The sequence below is a fragment of the Sinohyriopsis cumingii genome, chromosome 10, assembly GCF_028554795.1.
Source record: "Sinohyriopsis cumingii isolate HCF-2022 chromosome 10, ASM2855479v2, whole genome shotgun sequence".
Classification (NCBI taxonomy): domain Eukaryota; kingdom Metazoa; phylum Mollusca; class Bivalvia; order Unionida; family Unionidae; genus Sinohyriopsis; species Sinohyriopsis cumingii.
The window spans coordinates 102,346,855-102,373,345 of record NC_142970.1 but is presented as its reverse complement, the minus strand read 5'-3'; the positions used below and the strand labels follow the sequence as shown (position 1 = coordinate 102,373,345).

General features: G+C 35.7%; 1 protein-coding gene across 1 annotated transcript in view; it reads left to right on the top strand.

Moving 5' to 3' along the window:
* LOC149790736 (scavenger receptor cysteine-rich domain-containing protein DMBT1-like) overlaps positions 1-26,491 on the top strand; it is a 200,847-nt gene that overhangs the window by 104,006 nt on the left and 70,350 nt on the right. The window contains exons 33-38 of the mRNA XM_089973259.1: positions 10,241-10,397; positions 12,572-12,741; positions 13,757-13,839; positions 16,818-16,886; positions 17,416-17,528; positions 21,517-21,641. Of these exons, the coding sequence (XP_089829385.1) occupies positions 10,241-10,397; positions 12,572-12,741; positions 13,757-13,839; positions 16,818-16,886; positions 17,416-17,528; positions 21,517-21,641 (717 nt within the window). The remainder of the gene's footprint in view (positions 1-10,240; positions 10,398-12,571; positions 12,742-13,756; positions 13,840-16,817; positions 16,887-17,415; positions 17,529-21,516; positions 21,642-26,491) is intronic.

Genomic DNA, 26,491 nt, shown 5'->3' with positions numbered 1-26,491 from the left:
TCAATGCAGCATTAAACCAAAAGGTTGATACGACATTATACGACCAAGAAATTCTAAGTATCAACACAAAACTATCATCGTTGAATATTCCTGAACTGGCGCGTATCGCGATACCTGATGAAGTAGTAACAAAAGATTATCCTTGCCATATTTCATTCGTGGTACAAACACGCAATACAATATGGAATTACAACAATGACTACTTCAAATTCGTGCCACCGATTATTGGCGTATATCGAATATACGTGCTATCCAAGATAAAATTTAAAGTAACGACTCCACTAGATGATCGTGAAATCCACGAATTTTACCCAGGATTTTTCATTATTTTATTTAAAGAAAAAAACGAAACAAATTTCAAACTAGTACCACCAAATAGAGAAATGATGGGAGATATAAATATTTTTATAATTATCGAGTATTTATCAAATCTGGAAACAATTGGTGTTCCAGAATATTATAATTGGCTAGATAACACATATAATAAATGACAGCATCGGATTATCGATATAATCTTGCGCGATCATGGCAAGATTCGCTAAAAAAACAAATAGACGAGTATCAAATAAAAATAAAGAAATACCAGCGCAGATTAGTTACTATTGATGTTGTTGTTTATACCGCATCAGCAATAATCGCCGGTGCGGGTATTGTTTTATCCGTAGTAACAACAATCGCGCCGATCGTAGCAACGATAATAATTTCATCAACAACAACGATAGCTGGTGTTCTCAATATTATTGCAAGAAAAATATCTTCGTGCACAAGTGAGAAATTATTATCGTACAAAAACAAACTAACTAAAATTAACGACGCATATTCGAAGTTATCGTCGCTGATTTCCGAAAGTCTCAACGATGGAGTTATATCCGATATAGAATTTTATTCGATGATCGGTATTTACTCTGAGATTGAACAAATGAATAATAATAATGTCCGAGTTAGTCCAGATAGTGACAAACACAACGCCGCCGACAACAACGTTAATATCACTAAGCTCAACGAAACCCGAATTTAGTATTAGTTTTCCAACTCCAATTAGCGTCAAGGAAATGGCGTTGATACAGTTACGAGTTTATAATAGCTGGCCTAATATTAGATCAAAATCATTCGGTAAATTATTATCAAACAATTCACTTGTTGTTGCTGATAAGAAACACGCCGATGGAACTCCTAGTTGGTTTGTCGTTAATATACCAACCGGCAGCTATGAGATTGAGCAAATTGATAAAGAATTCAACACTAGAATATCGAATATTACTGGCGATGCTCATCCAGGAATAAAGATATCAGCACACGAACCAACGTTATCATCAATCATTGAAGTAAAATCGCCGTATATGGTAGATATTTACCGTTCATCGATCAGGTCAGTGTTTGGTTGGCCTAATATTCCGCCCGGTGGAATAATAACACCAGAACCGGCGAAGACCGACTTTATCAGCGATAAAAAAGACTACCACGGAATCGATCCGGATTTTATTGGTCAATATAAAAAAATAAAAGATAATGCTGATTTTTTATTAGGGTCAGTTTCTGAGTTGGATTTGTTCGAGGATGGCATTATAATATTATTCGTTAGAATTATAGACAAATACGAAGAACAAAAGAATCTGCTGGAACATTATTTCCAAGAGTGCGTATTTAATGTACAAACTTCGTGTAACGAAATTATAATAACAACGGAACGGATAAATAAAATAGCCGCCGATATGGAATTTATTAACAACCAAGCGATAGATCATATAGAAGATAGTGCTGTCATTGGTATGGGCGGTAAATTTGGTTATATTATTGACGCTTTCAAGAAACGACATAACCTAACCGAAAAGACTTTGCCAAATTATAAGTTTCCCGGCTATAACGTTGATGAGATGAGAAAATTTGTCACTGATACGGCTGATAGGTTATTTCCTAAATTACACGACGCGTGGGTTAAGAAGAAATCACAGATAAAAACAATCCTAACTCATGATAATGATGGATTTGGAAAAGGAAGGCACATTTCTCCTGACATTGTTAATATAACCGAAGTGATTGCTGTTTATCTTCACGCTGATGTTGTAGAAGGAAGTTATAATGTTGATTCTACAATATCAAAAGTGGAACAGGGTTTTGTACTATATACATTTTCTCCCACAGTCTCTCCGGGTTATTTGATAATAAAGGAGCCGGTTAATCCGTTTTACCTACGCTGTCATAATCGATTATTATCAAGAATAAATTTCAAACTAACAAATCAAGATGGAAATTTACTTGATATTCGCGGAGAAACGCTGAGTATTAGTTTGTTGGTGAGATCGTAATCGAAAGTCTTTGACTTTTAAATCTGTATCCCAGGGAAAAACAAACGAAAAAAATAAATAAAACCCAGAAGAATTTTTCAAAATTAATCTTTTTTTTTATTTTGTAAATTTATGCCGTCTTAGGAATCAAGGATTCTCTTGCTTTATTCTCATCAACAAGTTTTTTCAATTGTCTAACGCGTGAACTTGTAATTTTTCTTGATTCGTATGCGTCGGATAAAGTCGATCTAGCATTTTCTACCAACATCGACAATTTAACAAAATCCTCGATGCGATCATCGCTGACTGTCGCAAGTGATTGATATATCGCAATCTGGATCTTTTTTATTAATTTATATTCGGACGGCAGCGTATATTTGTATTCAAGTTTTCCTTGAACAATTGTTTCGAATTCTGATCGAATTTTATTTGTATCTAGATCCGATGGAAGATCTATCTTTTTTTTCAAATTATTAATCTCTCCAATGATATCGTTTATTGTTTCTTCGTCCATTATACTAATTTTGTAGTATTCAATTATTCTTCGTCATTTTCCGAATCAAATATTATTGGGATGTAGGAAAATTTAATCCACTCACCGAGATTGTAGGAAAATGTTCTGTGGTTTATTCCCTCCGCTACTCGCCATATCGATACTGGAGTAATTTCATAAAATTTCGCAGCAGCATATATCGACACAAATATAATTTCTTCGTTTGTTTCTTGATTTACCGACTTAACTGACTTGGCATCTTTCGGATGCTTTCCAGTGTTACCAAATTTTGAATTTTCACTTTGAGTCACAACTCGAAGATTGGAAAGTTTATTGTTGAGTTTATTTCCGTCAATGTGATCTATAACCAAATTATCCTTGATGAGTCCATTGAAACACTCAAACACAAATCTATGAGCGAAGTAATCTGTTCTTCTTCGTCTATTATTTTTGGCGATTGAAATTTTGATATAACCATTCATATTAATATGACCAACAAGATTCTTTGTCTTGATGTGTCTGACACTTCCATCCTTAGATGCTTCGTAACCCTCGATGGTTGGATGAGATCTATACTCGTTCATAGGAATCGTTGATTTCATTTCCATATATGATATTTTATACTTCTAAATCATAATTTGCTTTGAAACGATTAATATAATCTTCTTCACAAGAAATTACTGAGGAAGATTTCTTTTCATAATATCTCCGCAGCTCACGATATTTTTTCCCACCACAAGAGAAACATAATCGAGTCTTTCCTCGAATACCAACTTGGCAAATCAAACATCGTTGTGGTCCTTTGTTACCTCGTCGAACTTCGTATATATGAGCGCCACAGTATTCACCTCTGCAGGATTTATCGCATGATTTTGTTGATCCAACTATTATCCAAGCGCATTGATTCATTATAATTTAAACATTTGTCTAAAATATAATAATGGATTTATTTGATCTTGATGAGGCAGAATATATCATACCTGAGGTAGATCGTGCAAAGAAAGAATTTTTCGATGATGGAGCGATTCATACCTGGTCGACGTGGAAAACTAACTTTGTTGATGCTACAATGAATTTGGAGCGAGCAAAGAAGATAATCGAGCATATAAAATCTGAACACAAAGAAGAGCGATTTATATTTGGAATAAAATTTATTGCACAAATGCCCGATGATACTTGGATTATTCGCGATAAACGAGATCCAGTGCGCGGTGGAAAAAAAAACGTCGTTCTTGATAAGAATTCGAAACCAGGATTGTTATTGGGAATTGATGGTCCTTATTACGCTAGAGCTTATCCTTCCAGTGCTGTAGTGTATGGAATTTATCGGTTGAATAATAATCCTGATGCGAAAAATTTACCCGCGATGAAAGAATCACCGATGATAAATTGCGTTGCCGAGCGCGTCATCGAGCATATGAAAAAAGCTCGTCGCGGATCTGGTCTGACCCAATTGAGATTGGATAAAATTAATTCATGGGCAAAGACAGTTACTGATGGCGCATCGATTGATGATGTTGCTGCGCTGAGCAAGAAACTTAAATTTCCTATTACGGTAAAAACGCTATCGGGTGAAATATTATATTTATCACCATATAAATCTCGAGGAACTCCAATCGAAATTGTTGATCATAATTCACATGCGTGGACTCAGTCAGTGATGATATTCCCGAAGGATCGCTCCATTAAATTCTATCCCGTGGAATTTTCCACGGATGGCGCAAAAGACAATTCTGATGCAATGTTCCGATATATCAAATTATTAGCCAAGTCTGATCCAATATCGGTTTGGTTATTTTCTAGCGAAGAAAGATACGATCAATTTATCTTGCCACGCGGAGATATTTACCGTGATGAAATACTGCATGAAGCGATGAAAAATATCGCGGAGAAATATTCGTCAAATCCAGATCAGTTGCTGACAAACTGCTTTACTGTTCCGTCTGTTGCCGCTCACGCCGCGAGAGAAAGAAATTCGTGGAAACCTACAAGGAATGAGTTTCTTAATGATATTCAACTTAGCTGTATCGAATACGGCCATGGAGGATTATGGAATACCAAGTATTATTTCGAAGATATGATTTCTGTTGATATGAGCGCGTGTTATCCTGGAAGTTTCCTCGGATATGGCGATTGTGCGGATTACTTTGCTAAATTCGGTCATCCCACCAATGAAATGACGAGAGTGGCAATCAACGGACCATTACCCGATTTTGTCATGACAGGATTCGCTCATGTTACTTCGTTCGAACTTGCTGAGAATTTGCATAAAATCTGCTATATTTGGTTTGGTCGGCATTTATCTCAGCGAAGATGGGTCCCTACGGTATTGTTGAGATATATGTTGGATTCGTCGATGTTGATATCGCTGACGGTAAGTGAAGCGATTATATCCTACAGGAAACAAACCGAGGTGTGGTTGCCCACGGACTGTGAAAATGCGAAGGATATTGGAAGAAAAATAATTGGTAAATTTACTCAAGGAGGATCAGTTGATCATAAACACAGACACGCTAGATTATTTATCAATGATGCTGAGATGGATTTTATTATTGCCGATACAGTATCGCGTGGAATATTTTGCAACAGAGAAAATATTATTATTGATGGAACGAAGTTAGGTACCGTGATAACTTATCTCGATGGAGAGTCAGCGCAGTATACTCATTTAAGATCATCGATGCTCGCTTATGTGAGTATCAATTTGCTGTCAATGATAAATAAATTTTCTGATATCGCGGTAAGAGTTGCAACGGATTCGTTTTATATCGATAAGAAATATCAGTGTAGATTGGAAAATTTAATTGCCAATGGAGATTGGGGAACTTGGAGAATAAAAAATGAGGATATTCTAGATTATTGTGAAGACGCCGATGTGGAAGATTGTGATAAGTTTCATAAAGACCAATGCGATGAAGTATCAACAGCCGCATCTGCGTTTGATCCAATTTCACGAAATAAATTCGTTTACCTAAATGGTCCTGGTGGTAGTGGTAAAACAACAAGAGCAATAAACTTATTTTCAAACTCCGATATGATCGTGCTAACTCCAACTCACAGATTAGCGCGAGAAATAAAACAACGTGGCGTTAATTCTTGCACGTATCACAGTTATTTCAAGTACAGTGGTGGATTATGGGATCCGGCTCGAATGGGAAACAAATATATCAACAAGATTATAATATTTGATGAAATTTGCACAGTAAATTTAGGTATACTAAAATCATTTCTAAGTTGGTTAGAAGAAAAAAATACCGCGGTAATAATGTGCGGCGATCATGGACAACCTGATCCTATTGATGGTGAATCCCCTCACAAGTGGCTTAGAAACTTTGTAGATTATTATGAAGAGATTGATGCTGATTATAGATCTAATGATAATTTATTGACTGAGTTTAAAAAAATGATTCGGTTGCAACCTAATAAATTTCAATGTGATGTGATGAGAAAAATAATTGACGAGACTTCGATGGATAATTTTCTAACTTTGTGGCGTCCGGATCATTTGATCGTTGCTAGCAGAAAAATTATTCGTGATAATATTCAAGAAATACTATTTAAGCTTCACTGCGAGAAATTTCCAACGTTGCAGGTTCCGTTGTGCTATAGGCCTGCTGATACCAGAAAACAAAATATTAATGTTACTTTGCCATGCGGAGAAGAAAAAATATTAGTTTTGAATGATATTATTTTCGTTGATATTAATCTTGTCAATGATGCGATAAATGCTGAAAGATCTCCATGGAAACTTGGATACGCAGCAACGATACACTCGTCACAAGGATTAACAGTAGATGGTCAAGTCTGGATTGTCGATGATAGAATTTCCTGGTCAAATTTAGTTTATCTGGCAGTTTCTCGAGTAAGAAAATTATCTCAGTTAGGTAGAATTAGATTTCACATTAACGAAGATGGCGGTAATTGAGTATCCTTTGGAATTACTTGTAGTTCCTCTTTGGTAAATCCTCGTTGTGGTGCTAGTGAATCTAGAAAATAAATTGCTGGTCTTCCTGACGATCTTGTTACAGCTGATATTTTATGCGTTGTAACGCTCCAGTTTGGATCGGTTGCTCTTTTTCTTCCACCCTCGGCTTCTCCTTCTTTATATAAATACCTTACAATAACGCTACCTAACACCGGCGAAATTATTGAACTTCGCTTTAGTGGTATTTTTGTTTTTGTAATTGCAATTGCGGGTTTCATTGATATTGTTCGTGTTACTTCGTTATTTAGTGCGTTAATCACGTGAGGTAATCTTGTTACCCAATCGTGAGATCGTTTATCTTGGATAAATTCTCTCGCGTACTGATATCCGAATAATCTTTCTGCTAGTGTTTTGTTGAATCTCTCAACGATGGCTTGATTGTGATGAACACCTACAATACCGCGACGGATTTTAACATTATTCTTTTTCATCAGTGAAGTAACCGCGCCAAGAAATTCTCGACCTGGATCAACCTGGAGAAGCTTCGGCCATGTTAATGGAGATCGTGAATAAATTTTCTCAAATGCTTTTGCTATTTCCGTTGCTGTTTTATTCGATAATGGTTCTGCTTCCTTGTACCTACTTGCAATATCAACAACCGTCAGAACATATTTGTATATAACTCCGTCAACGGTATCGTAAGGAAGAAACATAAGATCAGCCTGATGGACTTCATTAGGGACACTGACAGAGAAACTCGCATATGGTATTTTCTTAGGTGGAGGAAGATAAATTTGCCAAACCGCTTGCTTTGATAACCATAATGCAGCGGTGGAGTGTTTTACTTTTGCAGCCTTGGCGAGTTTGGCAATTGCTGATTTTCCTTTCCAGAATCCTCGCGGAGAATAATATATTTGCTCCATTATAAATTACCAGCACCGAGAACTAATTTACCTTTCATTGCTCCTTTTATCAACCAAGTTGCCAATTTTTCTTTGAATTTTTTATTAGGAATGGCGTCTATTGCGTGAATTAGCTTCACATCAGCGAGATGTCGTTGTTCTAAATCTCCACTGCGATATGCGAGATCGTGATAATAGCATGCGTTATCAATAGCATTTACTGGTTCTTCACCAGGATTTGGTTGATTATTATTATTAAGTCTTATATCTAGTCTTGTGCCAGGTCCGCAGTAATTGTATCCTGGCAAATGTTTCTCTCCGGGATATTTTGCCCAAGGCAATCCTGGCAGATTTTTCATGGAGGCGGCAATGTCTCCTCCGGTTCTTCTATCTTTTTTTTTACAAATCTAAACTTAATTGTCCCACAAACCGCACATTCTCCCTTGATTGCATTTCTGTTGTTGCGCGTAACGACTTCGATTGGATTTAGCGTAGCAGTTCGAGTGCGACACTTAACACAATATGAATCCATAATATTCTAATAACATGAATGTAATTGATTTTTCAGCCACGAAAAAACGCGAGCAAGTAAAGCACACCGAGGCATTACCAAATTCGATTAGAATGATAATTATTGGACCGTCGGGATCTGGAAAAACGCAGTTATTGCTAAATTTGATAATGAGATGGCTAAAATGGGATAAATTGTATTTAGTTGCGCCATCCGTTGATGATCAGCGATGTTATCAAGTACTGAAGGAATTTAGCGATAATACTGAGGATGGCACGATAGAATTTATAACGGATATCAATGAAACTCCATCAGTGGAAAGTTTAGACGGCGATACTAATAATCTTGTTGTTTTCGATGATGTGATGCTGGATAAACAAACTAACCCAGCTAGGATATTCTCGCGTGGCCGACACAAGAACACCGATGTGATTTACGTGACGCAGCGATATACGCAAATTCCAAAGGTGATTAGAGATAATTGTAATATTTTATCGGTATTTAATGGCGTTGATACTCACACTCTGAGAAATATTCATCAAACTTGGTGCAATGGCGACATGGATATAAATAAGTTTAAAAATTTCTTCAGTCACGCTCAAGCGACACCGCACGGATTTGTCACGATTAATCTTCATGATCCGCGTAGTAGATATCGAGTCGGTCTTGATCAGATTTACTCATAAAATTGCAAACCACCATAATTCATTATGGCACAAATAAATTTTACAATACCCCCCCCTCCCAAAAATTGCTGTTTTTTTTTATGTCTGAAAATGCAATTTGGGTTGAAATTTTGCGGATTATTTTTCGTAGGAGGCTTTATTTCTGCTTTCTGAGGCTTCTACGGAGAAATATTTGATGGGAGGCTTATTTTAGTCTGTGCCAGGGGGTCTGTACGACTTCCCTGCTGCTAACAGGTCTAAAGTGGTAAGTCAGTAACATAGATCGGCACCTACAAGGATTACGTTTACGTATGTGCTCAGAAAGAAAATAGTATCATTTGATATACATATATAAAAATATATGCTAAATATATGCAAACTCACTCATGTGAATATATGTTCAGTATCGGTGATGTTCCACTAGTGTTAACCACATACTTTAACAAGTGAAATGTGAAGTTTGTGACGATTACCCAAGACTTTACACTAATGAACGATTCTCATATGTTAAACAGATGAAATGTAAAATATATGCTAATTAACAAACGTGATACCTTTGTGAATCACATACTTTAAACAGTTTTAAAATAGAAAGACATTATATTTCGAACAATATTTACATAGCAGTCATAGGACATTTAAATGATATATTTTCCATCTATATTTCCTATATGTAGATCCACAAACATATAATGGGATGACACATTGAAAATGTTTTGTCACATATTGTCAGCATATGTGGTGTTCACTTTATGATTATGAATGATATGTGGATCAAAGCATTAGGTTTTATAAACTATGTAAATTATTCTGTGCATTGTTATCAGTTGGAGTTGATAATCTCTACTTACTTTAATTATGCGTGGGAAGGGACATAATGCGTGTATTCTAGTGAAAGTGATGTAATTAGTCCTACTTTTAATTGGAAAACATATTGAGAATAAAATGCAGAAAAAGATATCATTGTTTGGCAATAGAGCAATGCGTATCATTGTCTATTGTCCACATTAACAGCTTTTCGTGGGAATGGAGAGCCTACTTGTGTTGGAGATTGCAAAAAGTATCCTCGAAAAGTTTCGACCAATAAACTCTTACTGGCTTTTTCTTATAAATAAAATATGTAATTTTGTAATTTAGTTTCACCAAATAGTTAAACCAAGTTTCACTCAGACCCATCTTTGATAGTTTCGAAATAGACTGTGTGATTGGAAATCAATGAACATTAGTTTTGGTTATTTTAGTTCATAGTGCATTTCTTATATATATAAAACGTTAATCTGCATTAAGATAAAAATTACACAAATGAGAGGGTTACGAATAATTTCCGGCGAATAAATCCTTCAGCTCAAATGAACAATAATTTCTGAACTTAATAACTTTGAATTACGATTGAGGCAAAAATGTCCCAACGCCCTGCAATGTAAAAAACATTTAATTACATGTTCATTCGTTTTACTAGGTCAAGCCACATACGCCCCCGTGCGACTGGTTGGGGGTGCCGTACCTTACGAAGGACGCGTGGAGGTTTATCACAATGGTCTTTGGGGGACGGTGTGTGATGACAATGCGGACATTAATTTTGGTATGGTCGTTTGCAGAGAGATAGGATACCCAAGGTTTGGCTTAGTTCTTTTCTTTCTTCTTTCCTTCTACATTTTATTCGTTGTTTTCGCAACTTTGTGCAGATTGCTTTATTGGGCTATCCTCGTCACCGCCTACGTTTAGGTTGATCACACAAGGGCAGCCTTTCAGCAAGGGGAAATCAATATTTTGTTTATTTACATGTAAAGGTATTTATTTACATTGATTTTTCCAAACGAAACCACACAACGTTCAATAAATTATGTATTTATATCTTTATCTTACTTGTTGGAAGAAATGTTACTGCTTGATTTTTATAACAGTGCGATACTGAATGACAGAAACTTCAAACAGTATCGTATTGGTTTACTAAATTTGACTTCCGAGGGCACGCCAGCAATACATGTTTCTGTTTATGTACATTGCGTAAATGTTTCAGCTCTAGTAATTAATAATGTCGTCTGATAGAAATTAATGTCAACTGCGCATATAATGCATCTGTAACACACTAGGTCTACACCTGCCTTAACTTCCGGTGCTAGTGCAACCAATATTATTTTTTTAACGTTGAAAACTTGGAATGAGGTGTACTGAAATTTCATCTGTCTCACAAGATTAAATCCGAACAAGAAACATTGACATATTGTAGACAAGCGTTCAGTTTTACTAGTTTGAAAAGCAGGGAAATTTGAAGCTCGCATATATATAAGTGGTTAGTTTGTTTTCTGTAGCGATTTTCCGCTTCTCCATACTGGTTATTAAATAGGTTAAACGTTGCAAAATGGGGCTAGTATATCGGTCTTCAGACCGAAAGTGGGCAACTTTATACCCTAACTTCAGATCATCCCGGTCTGGCTACCGTCGTGTGTCTTTGGACATAAAACTCTACACCAACTGCCTCGGCACTATTAACCTATTTGAGTTACTGCTCTGTCAAACACCAAAATCCCAGACCACACGATTCAGTTCGCATGAGCTGAAGTCAAATATGTAGTACTTAAGAGCTGAATGTAACACCTATCTTGCAATCCTTTCTAAAAGTTGTATATTCCGTATATTTCAAAATTAGCTTTTCTTTCTGTGACGTTCTCAGGAAATAATGAATGTATTATCTTGTACAGTATCTTAGTACAACACAATATTCATTAAACTTCGCGGTATCAGTTATATTAAGATTGAAGAAATTATACACATTTATATTTATGTTTATATTCACACTTAAATCTAATCTTACAAGGTAGTCAAATATATTCTCAATACTGACTGATAACAGGTTTTCTTCAGCTGTCGTGCAGTTTCGATTATTAGCTCATTTGCTGTCTTATTACAAGATTAAATTGAGATCAAAGTTGCGTAGCGCAACCAAATGTTCGGACAAAAAAGTACATAAGCAGAATCGGCCATGTAAGATATAGGCTGGTCTATGTGGAAGAGATACCTCAATTATTTTTCTGCAACGTATTTTATTTTATTGTTTTTCGATAAAACCTTGTTATATGTTTATTGTTTGTAAAACCTGACTCGCACACCATTTTTCAAAGATCTGCATCTTGTCATTTTGCCATTTTCAAAGATAAGTTTATCTTTTAAGAAAGATTGTCAACGCTAATAAAAGATCTAAAGTTTTTAATTATGATGGCATTGTACAGAAGCTAGTTCAAAGAATCAGGTTATGTCAAATTCGAGCAATTTTGATGTTATTTGTAACATTAGCTTACAGTTCTTTTTAAAAATATTTATGTTATAGCGGAAAAATCTTGTTTTCCCCTTTGAATGTTTTCTATGCTTGTCTCTAAGCTTGATAGATTTGTCCACCAACAGTACCTAAGTATTGATATATTAGTATACAGAATGGTCGTTTTGATAGGGTTGGAGTTGTTAGTGCGTCAGGAGAAAGCGGATTTGATAATGACGTATGCATTTCCCATCACAAATAGTTTGTTCAGTCTAGTAGTTTCTTCTAGTGGTGTATTGATCTCTTGTTCAAGAGAGATATTTAAAAATAATATTACATTATTAATAAGTTGTGAACTTCAAACTTTGTATCACTACGTCATAAATCCATATTATATTTCTGAAGGTTGCTTTTAAATACTTCTGTATTATGTTTCCTTTATATATATATATATATATATATATATATATATATATATATATATATATATATATATATATATATATATATATATATATATATATCTTAAAATAGCTCCTCTCCGACCATAAAAACTAGCGGATATTTTGGAGTTGGAAATGGACAAATTTGGCTTGATGACGTTCAGTGTAGAGGTACTGAGACTGCATTAGACGAATGTTCACACCTACCATGGGGACAGAACAATTGTGGTCATGGCGAAGATGTTGGTGTCATATGTCGAGGTGCCTCATGCAATCGATTGTTTTCCATTTTCCAGAAAGATCATTGTGCCCACTTAAACATCTGTGTGCTCGTCTGTCATTTACCATATCATCTCCTAAATCGCTAAGTTAATGGTCTTGAAACTTGATATGCACGCTGTCTTGAGATATAATTCTTGCATGAGTGAACATAAACTTCTAACAAAAGTGATGATTGTAATATTTCCTAAATCAGATTCATACATACAGTCACTAGCTACATTCAGACATAATCCGTATAACAGATTTAGTGCAGCGACCATTAAAGTACGATACCCATATGGAAGGCAAACAAGAAAATGGAAGGGATTTGCAATGGTTATTCATTGAAGTACTTTTGGTCCCACACATTTTGAATATTTCTAGTACATTTTATGCATTGTGGATACCTTGGGTCTCAGCACACTATTATTTTTATCATTTTATAAGTGACAATTGTAGGTTTCTGTGTCGGAACTTTTATATATATTAAACTTAGAAGAATAATATTTAGTTTCCTTTTGCATAAAATCCAGTTGTTAAAATTATGTAACTATTTGAATGCAGATTTAAAATACTTTTTATCTAGATTTTTCAGATTTAATTTTGTTAGTTATGAACGTCTAAACTAGTAATACGGATATATGTTTAAATGAATATGACGTTTTTTTACTCTTTAATACCACTTTATCAAGCGAAATTTGCAAATTGAATGTTTTATTTTATATTCATGTAAATAAGTCTTTAAAAAAATGCTCCATTTAAAGGCATATTTTTTAACTGGAGGAAATGAATTTGTTTAGATTATTTTGTTCCTTCAAAGAATTTTATGAACTTAATAATTATTTTAGTCTTTGAATCATTTCAGCAGAGAATATCATTTTTACATTTTAAAGGATTGAGATGCATGCGCGTTGATCATAATTTAATTTTAATTTTTGGTAAACCTAATTCTAATTTTTTTAAAAGACGATCAAAGAATTTACTTTCTGCAACATCTATTACTTACATATTACAGATCATGGGATAGAATGCTACGTTTGTGACGGTATTAGCGATCCCTCCAATTGCCGGGAAACCACTTTCTGCAAGTCATCTCAGGTGAGGTCACACTCTGAAACAAATAGCATCAAGGAAACAAAAACTTTAGCGCGGTTGGCAGATTGTCTTAAATCAGCTAAGAGAAATAAAGTCTGTCATTTTTATTTCATACATCATTTAATATGCTTAATATTCTTGGATTACACTGTCGGTAGCATTTGTCTGCAATATATATTACGTGTATATGAATACGCTAAGTTTCGGTGCGGCAATTTTAGTCGTTGCGAATAGTTGTATGAATTAATACATATATGTATGTATTTTTATATCTGCATAAATGCGCTAAACTCAAATCATGTCCAGATAGATGCTAAGGTAGAATACTAACACAAGACTTGTAAATAAGAAATAAGATTATATTTTGTGCCTTGACTTAATTTTCATGATTATCTGCATAGTCACCGCGGGAACTGCAATACCGTATGTCTTTGAACTGCAATACCGTATGTCTTTGAACTGCAATACCGTATGTCTTATATACAAAGATACCTTTCTTGAGAACATCCTCTAATTTAGATATAAATATATAACACACCAACGAAATCTGTATAGTATATCACATCAGTGATGTTACATAAAATCTTCATTGTTGTTTAGGATGAACGGTTATATAGAACTATAGAAATCTTCATGGCTTTTTTCAAACGGCTTTGTGGAAAAAATATTTGCACGCAGAACTCGAACATTGAATCTAACATATAACGTATCAATCAAGTTTCATGTTCTGTAACAGCGAAGAAGACTGAATTGCAAAGGTGCATTTTAGTTTATTATTTAAGCTTTCTTGAGCCTTAAACAAAAGACACTCAAACATCTGTTTGCTAATGGATAGGAATAGGTTTGGGATTATTAGGGTCAATTAAAGTCACGTGTAATGAATTTTGTAACATACATAATCATCCTATGTGTGGCATTTTGAATGCCGCATTAAACGAATGAAAGTCTGATTTGTAAAATGAAGTGCCGCGAAAATGTTTTCTTCTTCTTCTTCAAACGTCTATGTATGGGTTAATTGTAGGCAATAGTCGTCCAGTGCTTAATACCATTTTATATTTATTGTTGTCACGTCGCAATTACTACTAGTTAGAAACGACGAGCTCTCACTGAGTCGGATATTTATCGTGCAAATGAATTGTGCTTACAGGTGAGCCGCGCAATATAACATATTCTTCATTTTTAAAGTTATTTGCTTGGATACTTCGTTCGTATGATGCAAGCGTGATTCGCCTTACTTACCAAAAAGGTATAGTAAATTCGTCAAATATTAGCATTACTGTCTATAAAATTGATTTAGTTGTTTGTATCTTTGTAGTAGCATTATGCATGTAAAGAAAGACAACGTTTACTGCACTAAATGGGGATGGGCCAGTGGGGGGGGGGTACTCGTATATCAATGTATGTACACATGCACGTATGCATACATGCATGTAGGTATGTGTGTAGGTATGTATGTATGTATGTATGTATGTATGTTGTAGGATTTAACGCCCTTTTTCAGCACACGATAGGCTATACATGACGGCCAGTATTAATGGTGGAGGAAGAACCAAGGAAAACCCCGGAAAGAACCACTTACCCACGAGAAGCTACTGGCAAGCTTTCTCACATATCCAGCTTGGCTGAATCAGAGACTCGAACCCTCGCAGACATAGGTGAGATGGCAGTGATCCGTAACCAAGAGCGCTTTAGACCACTCGGCCACTCGTGGCCCTATGTGTGTGTGTGTGTGTGTGTGTGTGTGTGTATGTATGTATGTATGTATGTGTCAACTTTTAACAGTATATTTGTTAATTAGAGACAGTATTAATTAATTGCGTGTTCTCTTTGACATATCTTTGGCTTTCAGTCATGTTTGGAATCGTAGTTATTTTGTATCAGCTTTGAATCTTCGGATTTGCTTACCCACTTTTGGGATGTCTGAAATGTTTGTTATTAGATAGAAAACTGCGTGCGATTTTAACGTCTTATCCAACAGAATGTACGGCAAGCTGAGGAGAGACTCCAAAGGGTTCATAATCATGTTTGCTTATGTTTCACTCTTGTAAATGACTACCATTATGTGAAAGTATGACTCACCTTCATTATACATGGTATGCCAGGAACGTATTAATACTCCATCCAATAATGTAACACAGTTATAATATATAAAATAACAACTTACTTGTTAAACTACAATAACACTTTTATACAGTTGTGATGAGGTAACTGAAACGCATCAGACATGTGGTCCTTTTTGATAAATTATTTCCAAATATTCATTATTATTTGGTGTATTATCTAACCGTCTTCACTTATTTCATAAAATCTAAATAGCTATGTATTTAAATACGTTCAAGACAAACCTTGAAGTTTAGTGGATGTGACGAGGTAACTGAAAACACTATTTTGTTTTTCTCTGAACGGATCAAACATGTGGTCCGTTATGATAAATTATTTCCAAATATTAATTACTACTTGGTGTATTATTTTAAGGTCTTCACTTATTTTATAAAATCTAAATAGCTATGTATTTAAATACGTTCAAGACAAACCTTGAAGTTTAGTGGATGCGGAGAATTTTGTGATACATTTTATTCCTTAGCCCGCGTTCCTCTCTCAATCCCTTTTAACCGTTTAACGAATTTATGATATCGATTTTTGCGGGGACTGGTGATGCCTTTTTATATTACATCGAAAAGCAATATATTATGAGTACGGAAAATTAATGTACAAATATTAACTTGAGCCTAAATATTAACTTGAGCGTATATGTAGGTCCAAATGTATGCAACAATAATTGGAACAAAAGAGATTTTGAGGACAATACACCATGTATTAAATTATTGGCCTGTGAGAAATAAGATTTTGTGCACAGCATGTCATCTTTCCTGTTTGTCTGAAAAATCATTATTCATGTCATACTTTCATTCTATGCGTTATTATTATTATTATTGTTATTATTGTTATTATTATTATTATTATTATTATTATCTTAACAGTCTTGTCATACCTCTGTGTACGAGAACAACTTGCAGGTCTTGTACAGCCAGTCTTGTGAGAGTAAACTTGTAAGTGCAGTATTTGTTTCGGAATGATAGCTCATTTCTAGTTGTATTTATTTTTATATTTATATCAGAGACTGATTTTGTTTTTTCTGAAAGATTGCTCATTTCTAGCTGTATTTATTTTTATATTTATATCAGAGACTGATTTCGTTTTTTCTGAAAGATTGCTCATTTCTAGCTGTATTTATTTTTATATTTATATCAGAGACCTATTTCGTTTCGAAGTAGACATTAAAGTAATTTCTTTGCTTCATTAATAGGTTGAAAAACTTTAATATTCAATTTTTGTAAAATTTTTACTAGATCTTAAAAATATTTTAAAGGGAGTTTTATTTCTGTTCCAAATTCAATCCAAATATTACACATCAACATATGCCATAACTGGACCATGCTGGTTAAACTTGATCGACAATTTCTGACTATATGATACATAATAACATTTCATTGTGAATTGTTACGTTCATTTTTAGATTGACTCAAATCCGAGTGTTTCATGTGCAGTTTAAATATATTTACATTTATATATCTACAGGTTTGCGATGCATTGAATTCCGTGCCTAGCATTGTTGGCAGAAAGCGAGCTACAGGATTGAGGACCACCTGCTGTGACACTCCATTGTGTAATAACGTCACCATCGGTGTCCATTAAACTCAAGGCCATAACGATGCACAGTGTTACATTTTGTCATCGGCTTGTATACTACTCTGTTCTGCTCTTCTAGTTTATTCCTTTCTTTAGAACCTAGCGACATTTCTGCCGAACTTATCATCACCGGCGTAGCGTCTGGCTAAGGTTTTGTCAATATTGTATTCTACTTTGTTTGGCTTCCGGTATTACTGTAGGACTGGTGGAATGCGGCATGGCGTAGAATAAATGTATTCATTGGGGTGTGAAAGTAATAATTACAAAAGGATTGCAAACTTACATACCACATACACTGTAAATTTCATATTAGTTCATACAATAGCATTCTCATATAAACTTACCACATATGAGGATATGCTGTAATCTGGTTTTCAGAAATATGTACTTAAGTATAAACGCATTTATATAATTTAAAGTGATGCAACTTAGTTTGATAAATGTGTGGACATATGAAATTTGATTAAACGTTGCCTATTTGACTTTCTTTGTCTTCATTTTGTTTTCTATATTTTCTTTATTCCTGTATTTATATTTAATATTCCTTATTGTATGAACTATTCCTATTAGAAAAATCAATATTGTTTTTTCATATACTGTAACGGGACATCCATGAACGTTTTTGGACACCTTGAGGATTAACGTCTAATTGTTTTATGGAAAGAGAACATGCCGATATTTCGGGCGGATGAGATGTTAAAGGTTTAAGTCAATCGCCTCTTTTAAATTTATCTGAATTCTCAGCAGATACATACTCATAACCTGTTTATGTATGGCCTATATTCTATGCATCTGCTGTGGCAGGGAAAAAATATACCTAAATTTAAATGGCCGCTGAGGTGATGTTATTCAAAAGAAAGCCACTGTATAACGGAAATATAAACTCGTTTCATATGTTATTCAGTGGTATCATACCTATTTCGTAAAAATATTTAGCATACTCAAAACAAAATATAAAAGCAGAAACTATTTTACCTCTAGTAAGACTCTTCAAAACAATACCAATCAAACTGAAAATCAGGGCTGTATGTTATTTGCTACGTTATACTGGATAAGCTGAATGGTTAATGTTTCTTACTAAGTTAATATCTTGAAGGGAATTTGATACTGTGACGCTTGCACGCATTGGGGTGGGGTTCTTCCAATATAATTTAATTAAATTATGATGAAAGTTCCACCCTGGCTCGTGAGGTTAGAAAGTTAAATTAGTGACGAGGTAGATTTACAGCTCTGAGCCCCCAGCCAGCTATGCCGACGGTTAAATTATAGAGAACACGAAGATGAAATTCAATCAATAACAATTTAATAAATTCGATAAATTAAAACGATAACTTCCAATCACTCGTCTTTCCCTCGACCAAGTGACAGCCTAATTCATCCCGTGATTTACAGTGTGAGTTCGATTTTCCCCCAGTCCTTGCATCTACTCATCTCTTTCTTTCCCGCTAATTCCTTCCTTCTTTCCGTTTCTCTAACTCCTCCTTCGTCTCCGTTTCCCTCTCTACTATCTCCTCCTCCAATTTCGCTCCCAGACTTCAACTTCTCCTTTCTTCTCCTTTCCTCCGTCTCTCTATTTGAGACTACGGGACCAAACTGTAACTGATCTGTCCCTCAAAGCTTCCTGTGAAAAACCACAAGGCGTTAACATATGTTTTATCGAATCTCACCTCACACTATATCATCAATTAATCATCAGATAAGCTATCACGGTTTCTGTCACGCATGCGTACACATCGAAATTCCCACACACTTCTTGCAGGGTAAACAATGGCGTAATAACACGGTATCAGCGAATTGTCATATAGACATCAATACATTGCGTCACATCAGTATATACACATATATATTTAATCTCATGGTACTACAATCTGACAACAATCAGACGCATGTCTGTACATTACAAATATTCAACAATGGCAAAATCTGTAATCACATGAACACATGTGTTCGTCTACTTTAAAATACCCCCATAACGAATTACAATATTAACTCTTACGACGGCTAGCAAGCTATATAATTCTTTACAAATATCAACTCATTTCTTCGAAATATGCAAACATGTTAACAAAACAAAGTAATTCTTCGTGCTACGATTCTAGTAATAATAAAGTATACATACGACCTACAATTAAAATGCAGTCGCATTCCACAAAGACCGAACAAATAGCCCACTGACCTTATTTGAAGCTCTCGGTACTTAGAATTTCCTGTTCTAAGATTTTCCCGCCAATAACGAATGGCTATTCGGAATTACGCTAACCTCTCCTCTGGGAAATTTCTCTCAGCGAACTAATTCTTGCCGGAAGACGCGGAGATATCATTCTACCCAAATCAAGGTCTCTCCCCTATCTCGATTCTGATTGGGTGGCGCTGTGACCCTGTCCAATCGTTTTAGCGGCCAGTTCAACCTGTCTGTCTGTCTGCAGGGAAAAGAAGTTAAGACACTCCCACTTCTTCAGGCAACTTCTTTTGATCTTGGACAAACATTTCCACACCTAGGTGATAATTGGCTTCGCAACGTAGGTCCGGCTTTCCACTTCTAGCTACGGCAGTCTTACGTAATGGATTAGTGGTAGCCTGCGGCAATGTTTAACATCAAACCATGGCTTGTCAGAATTACCTTGATTATACATGGTTCAAACTGGGGCTACTCTGGGTCGGGGTAAACATGACAGATACTTGCACCAATTATTATGCTATTCGATGACTACAGTGAAGAAGTAAACACACATTGTATGTTTTCTGTCCCATCTGTTTTAGATTCTTTATTTCGTACAATCACATCGAAATATTGAACTGGGTAGTTGAAGCGTTAAATTGTTGATGCATGCATTGGGATTGTAAAGTTCGCAGCCTAAAGATGTATTTGTCACGTGACTTTTCGTGAGACGAATTGTCACTCTCATGCTTTGTCAAGCAGCAGGGAGGGCGAACAGACCTTGACAAAACGACGACCCAAAAACGATACTTGGAAACATCACCATGAGAAAGATTTTATTTACCGAATAGATGCTTCCTGAGATTACTTACATCGTTATTGATCCGCAATCATTTAGCAACACCTGTTCGAAGATCCTGCTGCGTACTGATTGTGTTTATGAATTTTTTTTGTTTTTTGTTTATATTCTTGACGACTGACTATACTGTGACGCCCTCCCTGCTGCTGTCGTATTTAAATGAATTTTATAGGATTAGGCATCAAAATAGAACAGAATAGAATAAAATATCGAATTAATTTCGATTTTAAGATATAAATTGAAATTAATAATTAATGGATGTTGGAGAATCATTGAGATCCAGAATAGCACGAGAGCGACTAGATGCAATAAAGAAATATATACCAACAAAAGAATCGGTTAAACAGAAAATGAAAATTGTTAAAGACGCAAAAGAAGGATTCACTGAGGCAACTAAAGAATTATTTAAGCCAGTAACTGAAACTACAGAAAAAGTTCTCCTCGGTGATGTAAAAGATCTTGAGGTAAGAAAACGTAGTGTTCTTCCTGTGTTAAAAACGATTGAGGAACAAACCCGACCGGCACCTGCAGTTGCCCCCCCCCCACACCTGTGGTTATTCCCCCACCTAAAATTAAAAAACCAAAATATGTTGTTGGTAAACCGGGAGTAGGAATTACACCAAAACCTAAAGCCACTAAATATCAAGAGGCAGGTGATGGAACAGTAATACTTAATCAGAATCAACAATTGCAGGTTTATCTTTTAATGGATAGATTTACTGATGAGGGTAGGCAGATGATAAAAGAATTACCCTGGGGGAGTGAGGAAAACGTGGCTGAGGCTGGTAGTATTGTTCTCATTTATTTGATAATCGATATAAATATTTACACGATGCAACTGGTGCCAGGACTCGACAGGATTGGGCAAATTTAGTATACAAAATAAAACGAAATATTCCTCGCAATTACAATGAAGATCCTGTTCATCCAACCTTCATTGAGGGATTTACAGGTGAAGTATATGATCCAGCAGAAAGACAGGAGCTGGAAAGCGAGCAAAGACAACAAAAAAAGAGATGGAAGAAAAACAGGAACTGGAGAGCGAGCAAAGACAACAAGAAAAAGAACAAAAAGAACTGGAGAGGGAGATAATGAGAAGTAAACCATATCAAATGTTTGATCCTCAATTCAGAAAAACGCTGAAGACATCAAGTCCATTTAGGCAAACAATAGAACCATCCTCGATAAGTTTTTCTCCTGTTAGCACGCCACCTCCTCGTCCAATTTCACCAGAGATATCCCAGGAGCCTATTTCAATATTTAATGATCAAACTCTTGGTGATTTTAAAGATAAAGATAAATTAGTTGATATCGCAGCATTTGGATATGATAATAAAGATCAATACATAAAATCGAAATTCACAAACTAAATAATACCGGAGAAAAAATGGATCCCTCTGGTATATTTTGCGTCTATAAATAAAGAGATCAATGAGAGAGATGAATCATTCAAGAAATTTTAAAAAAATGGTAGATGAGAAAATATCTCAGCAGCGAACAGGTACTGGATATACAATTTGTCCCGATAGCGTCGTTAATGATGTATCTCGACTGGAGGTTCTTATTGGGGGAAAACGAGCTGGAAATAACTCACACGAGATATTTAATGAAGCAACTGATATCTGTCGAAGATTATTTCAGGGAAAAGTTATTGATGTATCTATCTATCGCGATCTTATTGATGAGCTCGTAGATGATTATCGCAGTGATTAAATAATCGGATTATAAATAAAGATGATTATTCATAAAAGTCATCAGAGAGCATTCCAAACTCGCGTTGTGAATTCACGATTACCTGTATACAAATTCAAATACGGGGTGGGATTAGGCGATTTATTTACTCGAATAGCACCCAAAATCGGTCCCCTAGCTAAACAATTATCGATGAAAGCTATAGGAGTTGTTCGCGATAAAGTCATAGGAACAGTTGGTGATGTTGCTGGTAAAGCATATGACGCCATCAAAGACAGAATATTGAGATTAATAAGACGAAAAAAAACTATTAAATTACCTGTAACCGCCGAGATGCCAGGTGATATTAGTAAAATAATAAATGGTGCAGCTAGCCAAAAACTAGCGACGTTGGTGTTAGAACAACCATCGGTACTAGAACAACCATCAGTAGAATTAATTCAACAACCATCTGTATTGGAACAACAATCAGTAGAATTAGTTCAACAACCACACCGAATTAACACCAGCTCATATGGTGATGGTCTTCGTTTTAGAAGATAAATAATTTATTATAAAATCTGATGTTTTCATCCACATCCAATGATGCTTTTAATCTAAATGAACCAATAGCAAAAGACAGATCGGTACAAGATTATCAGTATTATTCGTATGATGCGAGGGAACCAAATACTCCTAGTAGAATTGAATTACAGGTACAAGATACTTCAAGATACTTTTTACCGTGTGAGGCATTTATCGAAGTGGTCGGTCGTATTGAAAGAATTATACCTGTTGCTGGTGGTGTTGTAACTTTTCCTGAACATTTGAAAATCGGATTCGTCAATAACGGTATTATGGCGTTATTTAAGAGCGCCGCGTACATGATAGATGGAAAAGAAATCGAATCGATCAATGATAATGTCGATGTTGCAACAACAATTATCGGCATAGCAAGATATTCTGATGATTATACCAGATCAGCTGGGGCTAGCATGATGTTCGTGAAGGATAATGCTGATCATGCTGATCAAATATCTTATCTCAAAATACAAATGGAACATGCTGCCTCGGCTGCCGCAGCAGACGGAACGATGCCTCGACCACCCGGGGACTTTTCTGTACTTCAAAGTATTAATGGAAATTATAATTTAGGGTTTAAGATACGTAAAGATATGTTAGATGGTCTCCCCAGAAATTTTTCATGTGCCATCCCGCTATCGCATATATTTGGATTTTGTAGAGATTTTAGAAAAGTTATTTTTGGTGCTAAACACACTATTTTCTTTTATCGAAAACCTACCAGTAACGACGCTATCTGGAGAGAGGATGGTGCTGGCGCGGTTGATAATGCTAAAGTTGTATTAACTAAACTAACTTTATGGATGCCATCAATGACGCCGGCGCTACTCGAGGAAGAAAAGTTATTATCTTTCATGAATCAGGGAGGTAAATCGGTAATGTCTTGGTTAACGACAGTCACAGATAGTATTCAGAGCACTGTGAATAATAACTTCACCTGGAATATAGCATCTCAACAGGGTGTCTCCGCACCACGACATATCTTTATAGCTCTTCAATCCGCTGCTAGATTAGATGATCAAACTCGAACTCATATGATTTTTGATAATCTTGAAGCCAGCGAAATTTCATTGAGGATAAACGGACATCAAGAACCAACCGAAGAGATTTCATTAGACTATCCACAAAATTTAGTAGCACGTGGTTATCACAGATTGTGGAGTTATCTAGGACGAGATCAAAATATTGATACCGGATTGCAAATATCACAGTTAGATTTTAGGGAGCGTTATCCTATCTATTACTTTTCGTTGGAGCATATGGATCTGGTAAAACAGTCTGTAGTCGATATACATTTTAAGGCAAGAATAAATAATCCGGGTGCTGCCGCATTCAGAGCCATCGCTGTTATACTCAGCGACAGGACCACGATCTTCGAGGGTATTAGCGGCAGAATGAGAATCATCGATGCTCCTGTGGAAAAAATGTGATTTAAATTCAATCTAGAATTATAAATGCCGTATGATCACGTTAGCGTGACTCTGAGTCAGAGTCAGTTAAAGAAACTACAATCAGATTTAGCGAGAAAATGTGGGACTAAATTGACATTGAAACACGGTCAGATTCTTGGTGGTCCAAATAAACTATCCCTGACAAGAAGACAACAACAACATTTCAGTAAAGCTAAATTATCCAATACCGGAATAAGAATCACGTTATCGCCGTCAGCATTAAAAAATATGGTCAAGATAGGTGGATTTTTCCCACTATTGGCTGCGATACCGGGATTACTCGCTGCTGATGCACCAGCTATAGCAAAAGCTGTAGGGTTAGGTGCTGCAAAGGCCGCTGCTGGAGCCGCCGCTGGTTGGGCTGCGAAAAAGATCACCGGTGGGAGATACAGAAAAAAAAGGACGGGGACTCAGATTGCCGGGGACTCCTCCGTGGTATTACGGGCGAGGACCAATTCTACCAGGAACCCCCGCGGCATGGAGAAGATAACCCCCATGTCGAATTACGATCTAATTAATGCTGCAAAAAAACAAAAAATAAAATTTTTCAGAGGCGTGTTTATGCGAGATCAATTACCACCTCGTCCAAATAAACACGAGACAGGAATCATAAATCTCGATAACAACGCCGGACCGGGTACTCATTGGGTAGCGTACGCTATTAATCCGCGTGAGGCTATTTATGCAGATTCATATGGATTAGCCCCGCCCATGGAGTTCTTGAGATACGTGAATCAGTTAAAAGATGTCCCAACGTGGTATTCTACGCTACCAATACAAACACTAACTGATCCTCCGATATGTGGCGATGAGGCAATAAATATCTTATCGGCGATATCCAAATCAAAAAAACCATACCATAAAGCTGTTCATGAATATACATCAAGTAAATTAAACCAACGACAACAATATAATGGTTGACATCTACGGTAGATCTCTATTAACCAGAACAATAAAAAAGATATTAGAACGAGAGAAAATTGGTGCTGTCGATCTATCTAAGTATATGACTCGAGATGACATTAATGATATTTTGTCTCTGGCCGGGGTGGAACGTAACGATGTTGTTGTTTTTCAGGACCAACATGGAAAATTAGTATCTAGTAATGTGAAAATAAGTGATATAATTAAACGAGATGAATACATCACCCACGTAGCTGATTTTAACGCCGCTAGAGAATATATCACAACATTAAATAATTTGATACAACAAAAAGCTAATTCGGTAAAACACGACGCGGATATCACTGAAATCAATACCACAGTGTCCAATACTAACACAAATCTTGAAATTTTAAATAATTTATTAGAAAATACTATGAACCTGGCTCGTCAAAAAATAGATATATCGGTATACAATGGAGAAATTATCGATATTAACAAAAAAATTAATAATCGCGTGAAAACCACAGGCGATACGATGCTGGGTGAACTCAACATGAATAAACATAAAATATCTTTACTCGGGGATCCAATAGCGGGTGAGGATGCCGCACACAAAAATTATGTTGATGGCGTAAAAAATAACGTTGATGGTGTTAAGGAAGAATTACTGATTTTTCGTGAGGCATATAATTCTCACGTGGCTGCATTCATGAAATTTAGGGAAAATAATCTGAAAATACAAAAACTACTTGAAGAATTTTGGGGGAGACCCGCTGTGGTCAACATAAAACTCGCGGATATTAAAAGTTTACTTGATGGTATAAAATTACTTGATGATATAAAATCACTTGAAGGTATAGTTCGTGTTGTGGCATCAGCAGCATCCATGACTTGGTCAAAATCAGAATCTGGGATACGATTCACCTCCGCGGTTACCGGAATTCACAGATTAACGATAGCTAGCTCGATAAAATTTAGTGGTATGATAAGCCACACATCAACAAATACGTTTCAGATATTTAGTATTCACACACTACAAAAAAATATTTCAAATTTTCTCTCATTAACACCCGAGGACAAAAATTTAGCCGAAACAACTTATTCGTATGTGATAGAATTGTTAGTTGAAATACCTCAATTATAATATGGAATATAGATACACTCAGGCTATTGCGTGGCAGATGTCGTTGAAGAATATCATCGACGTCTATCAGATAAAAATAAAGAAATACCAGCGCAGATTGGTCATTATTGATGTTGCTGTTTATTCCGTCTCTGCGGTCATTACCGGCGCTGGAATAATATTATCCGCATTAACTATGACAGCGCCGTTTGTTATCACGATAATTGTTTCAACAA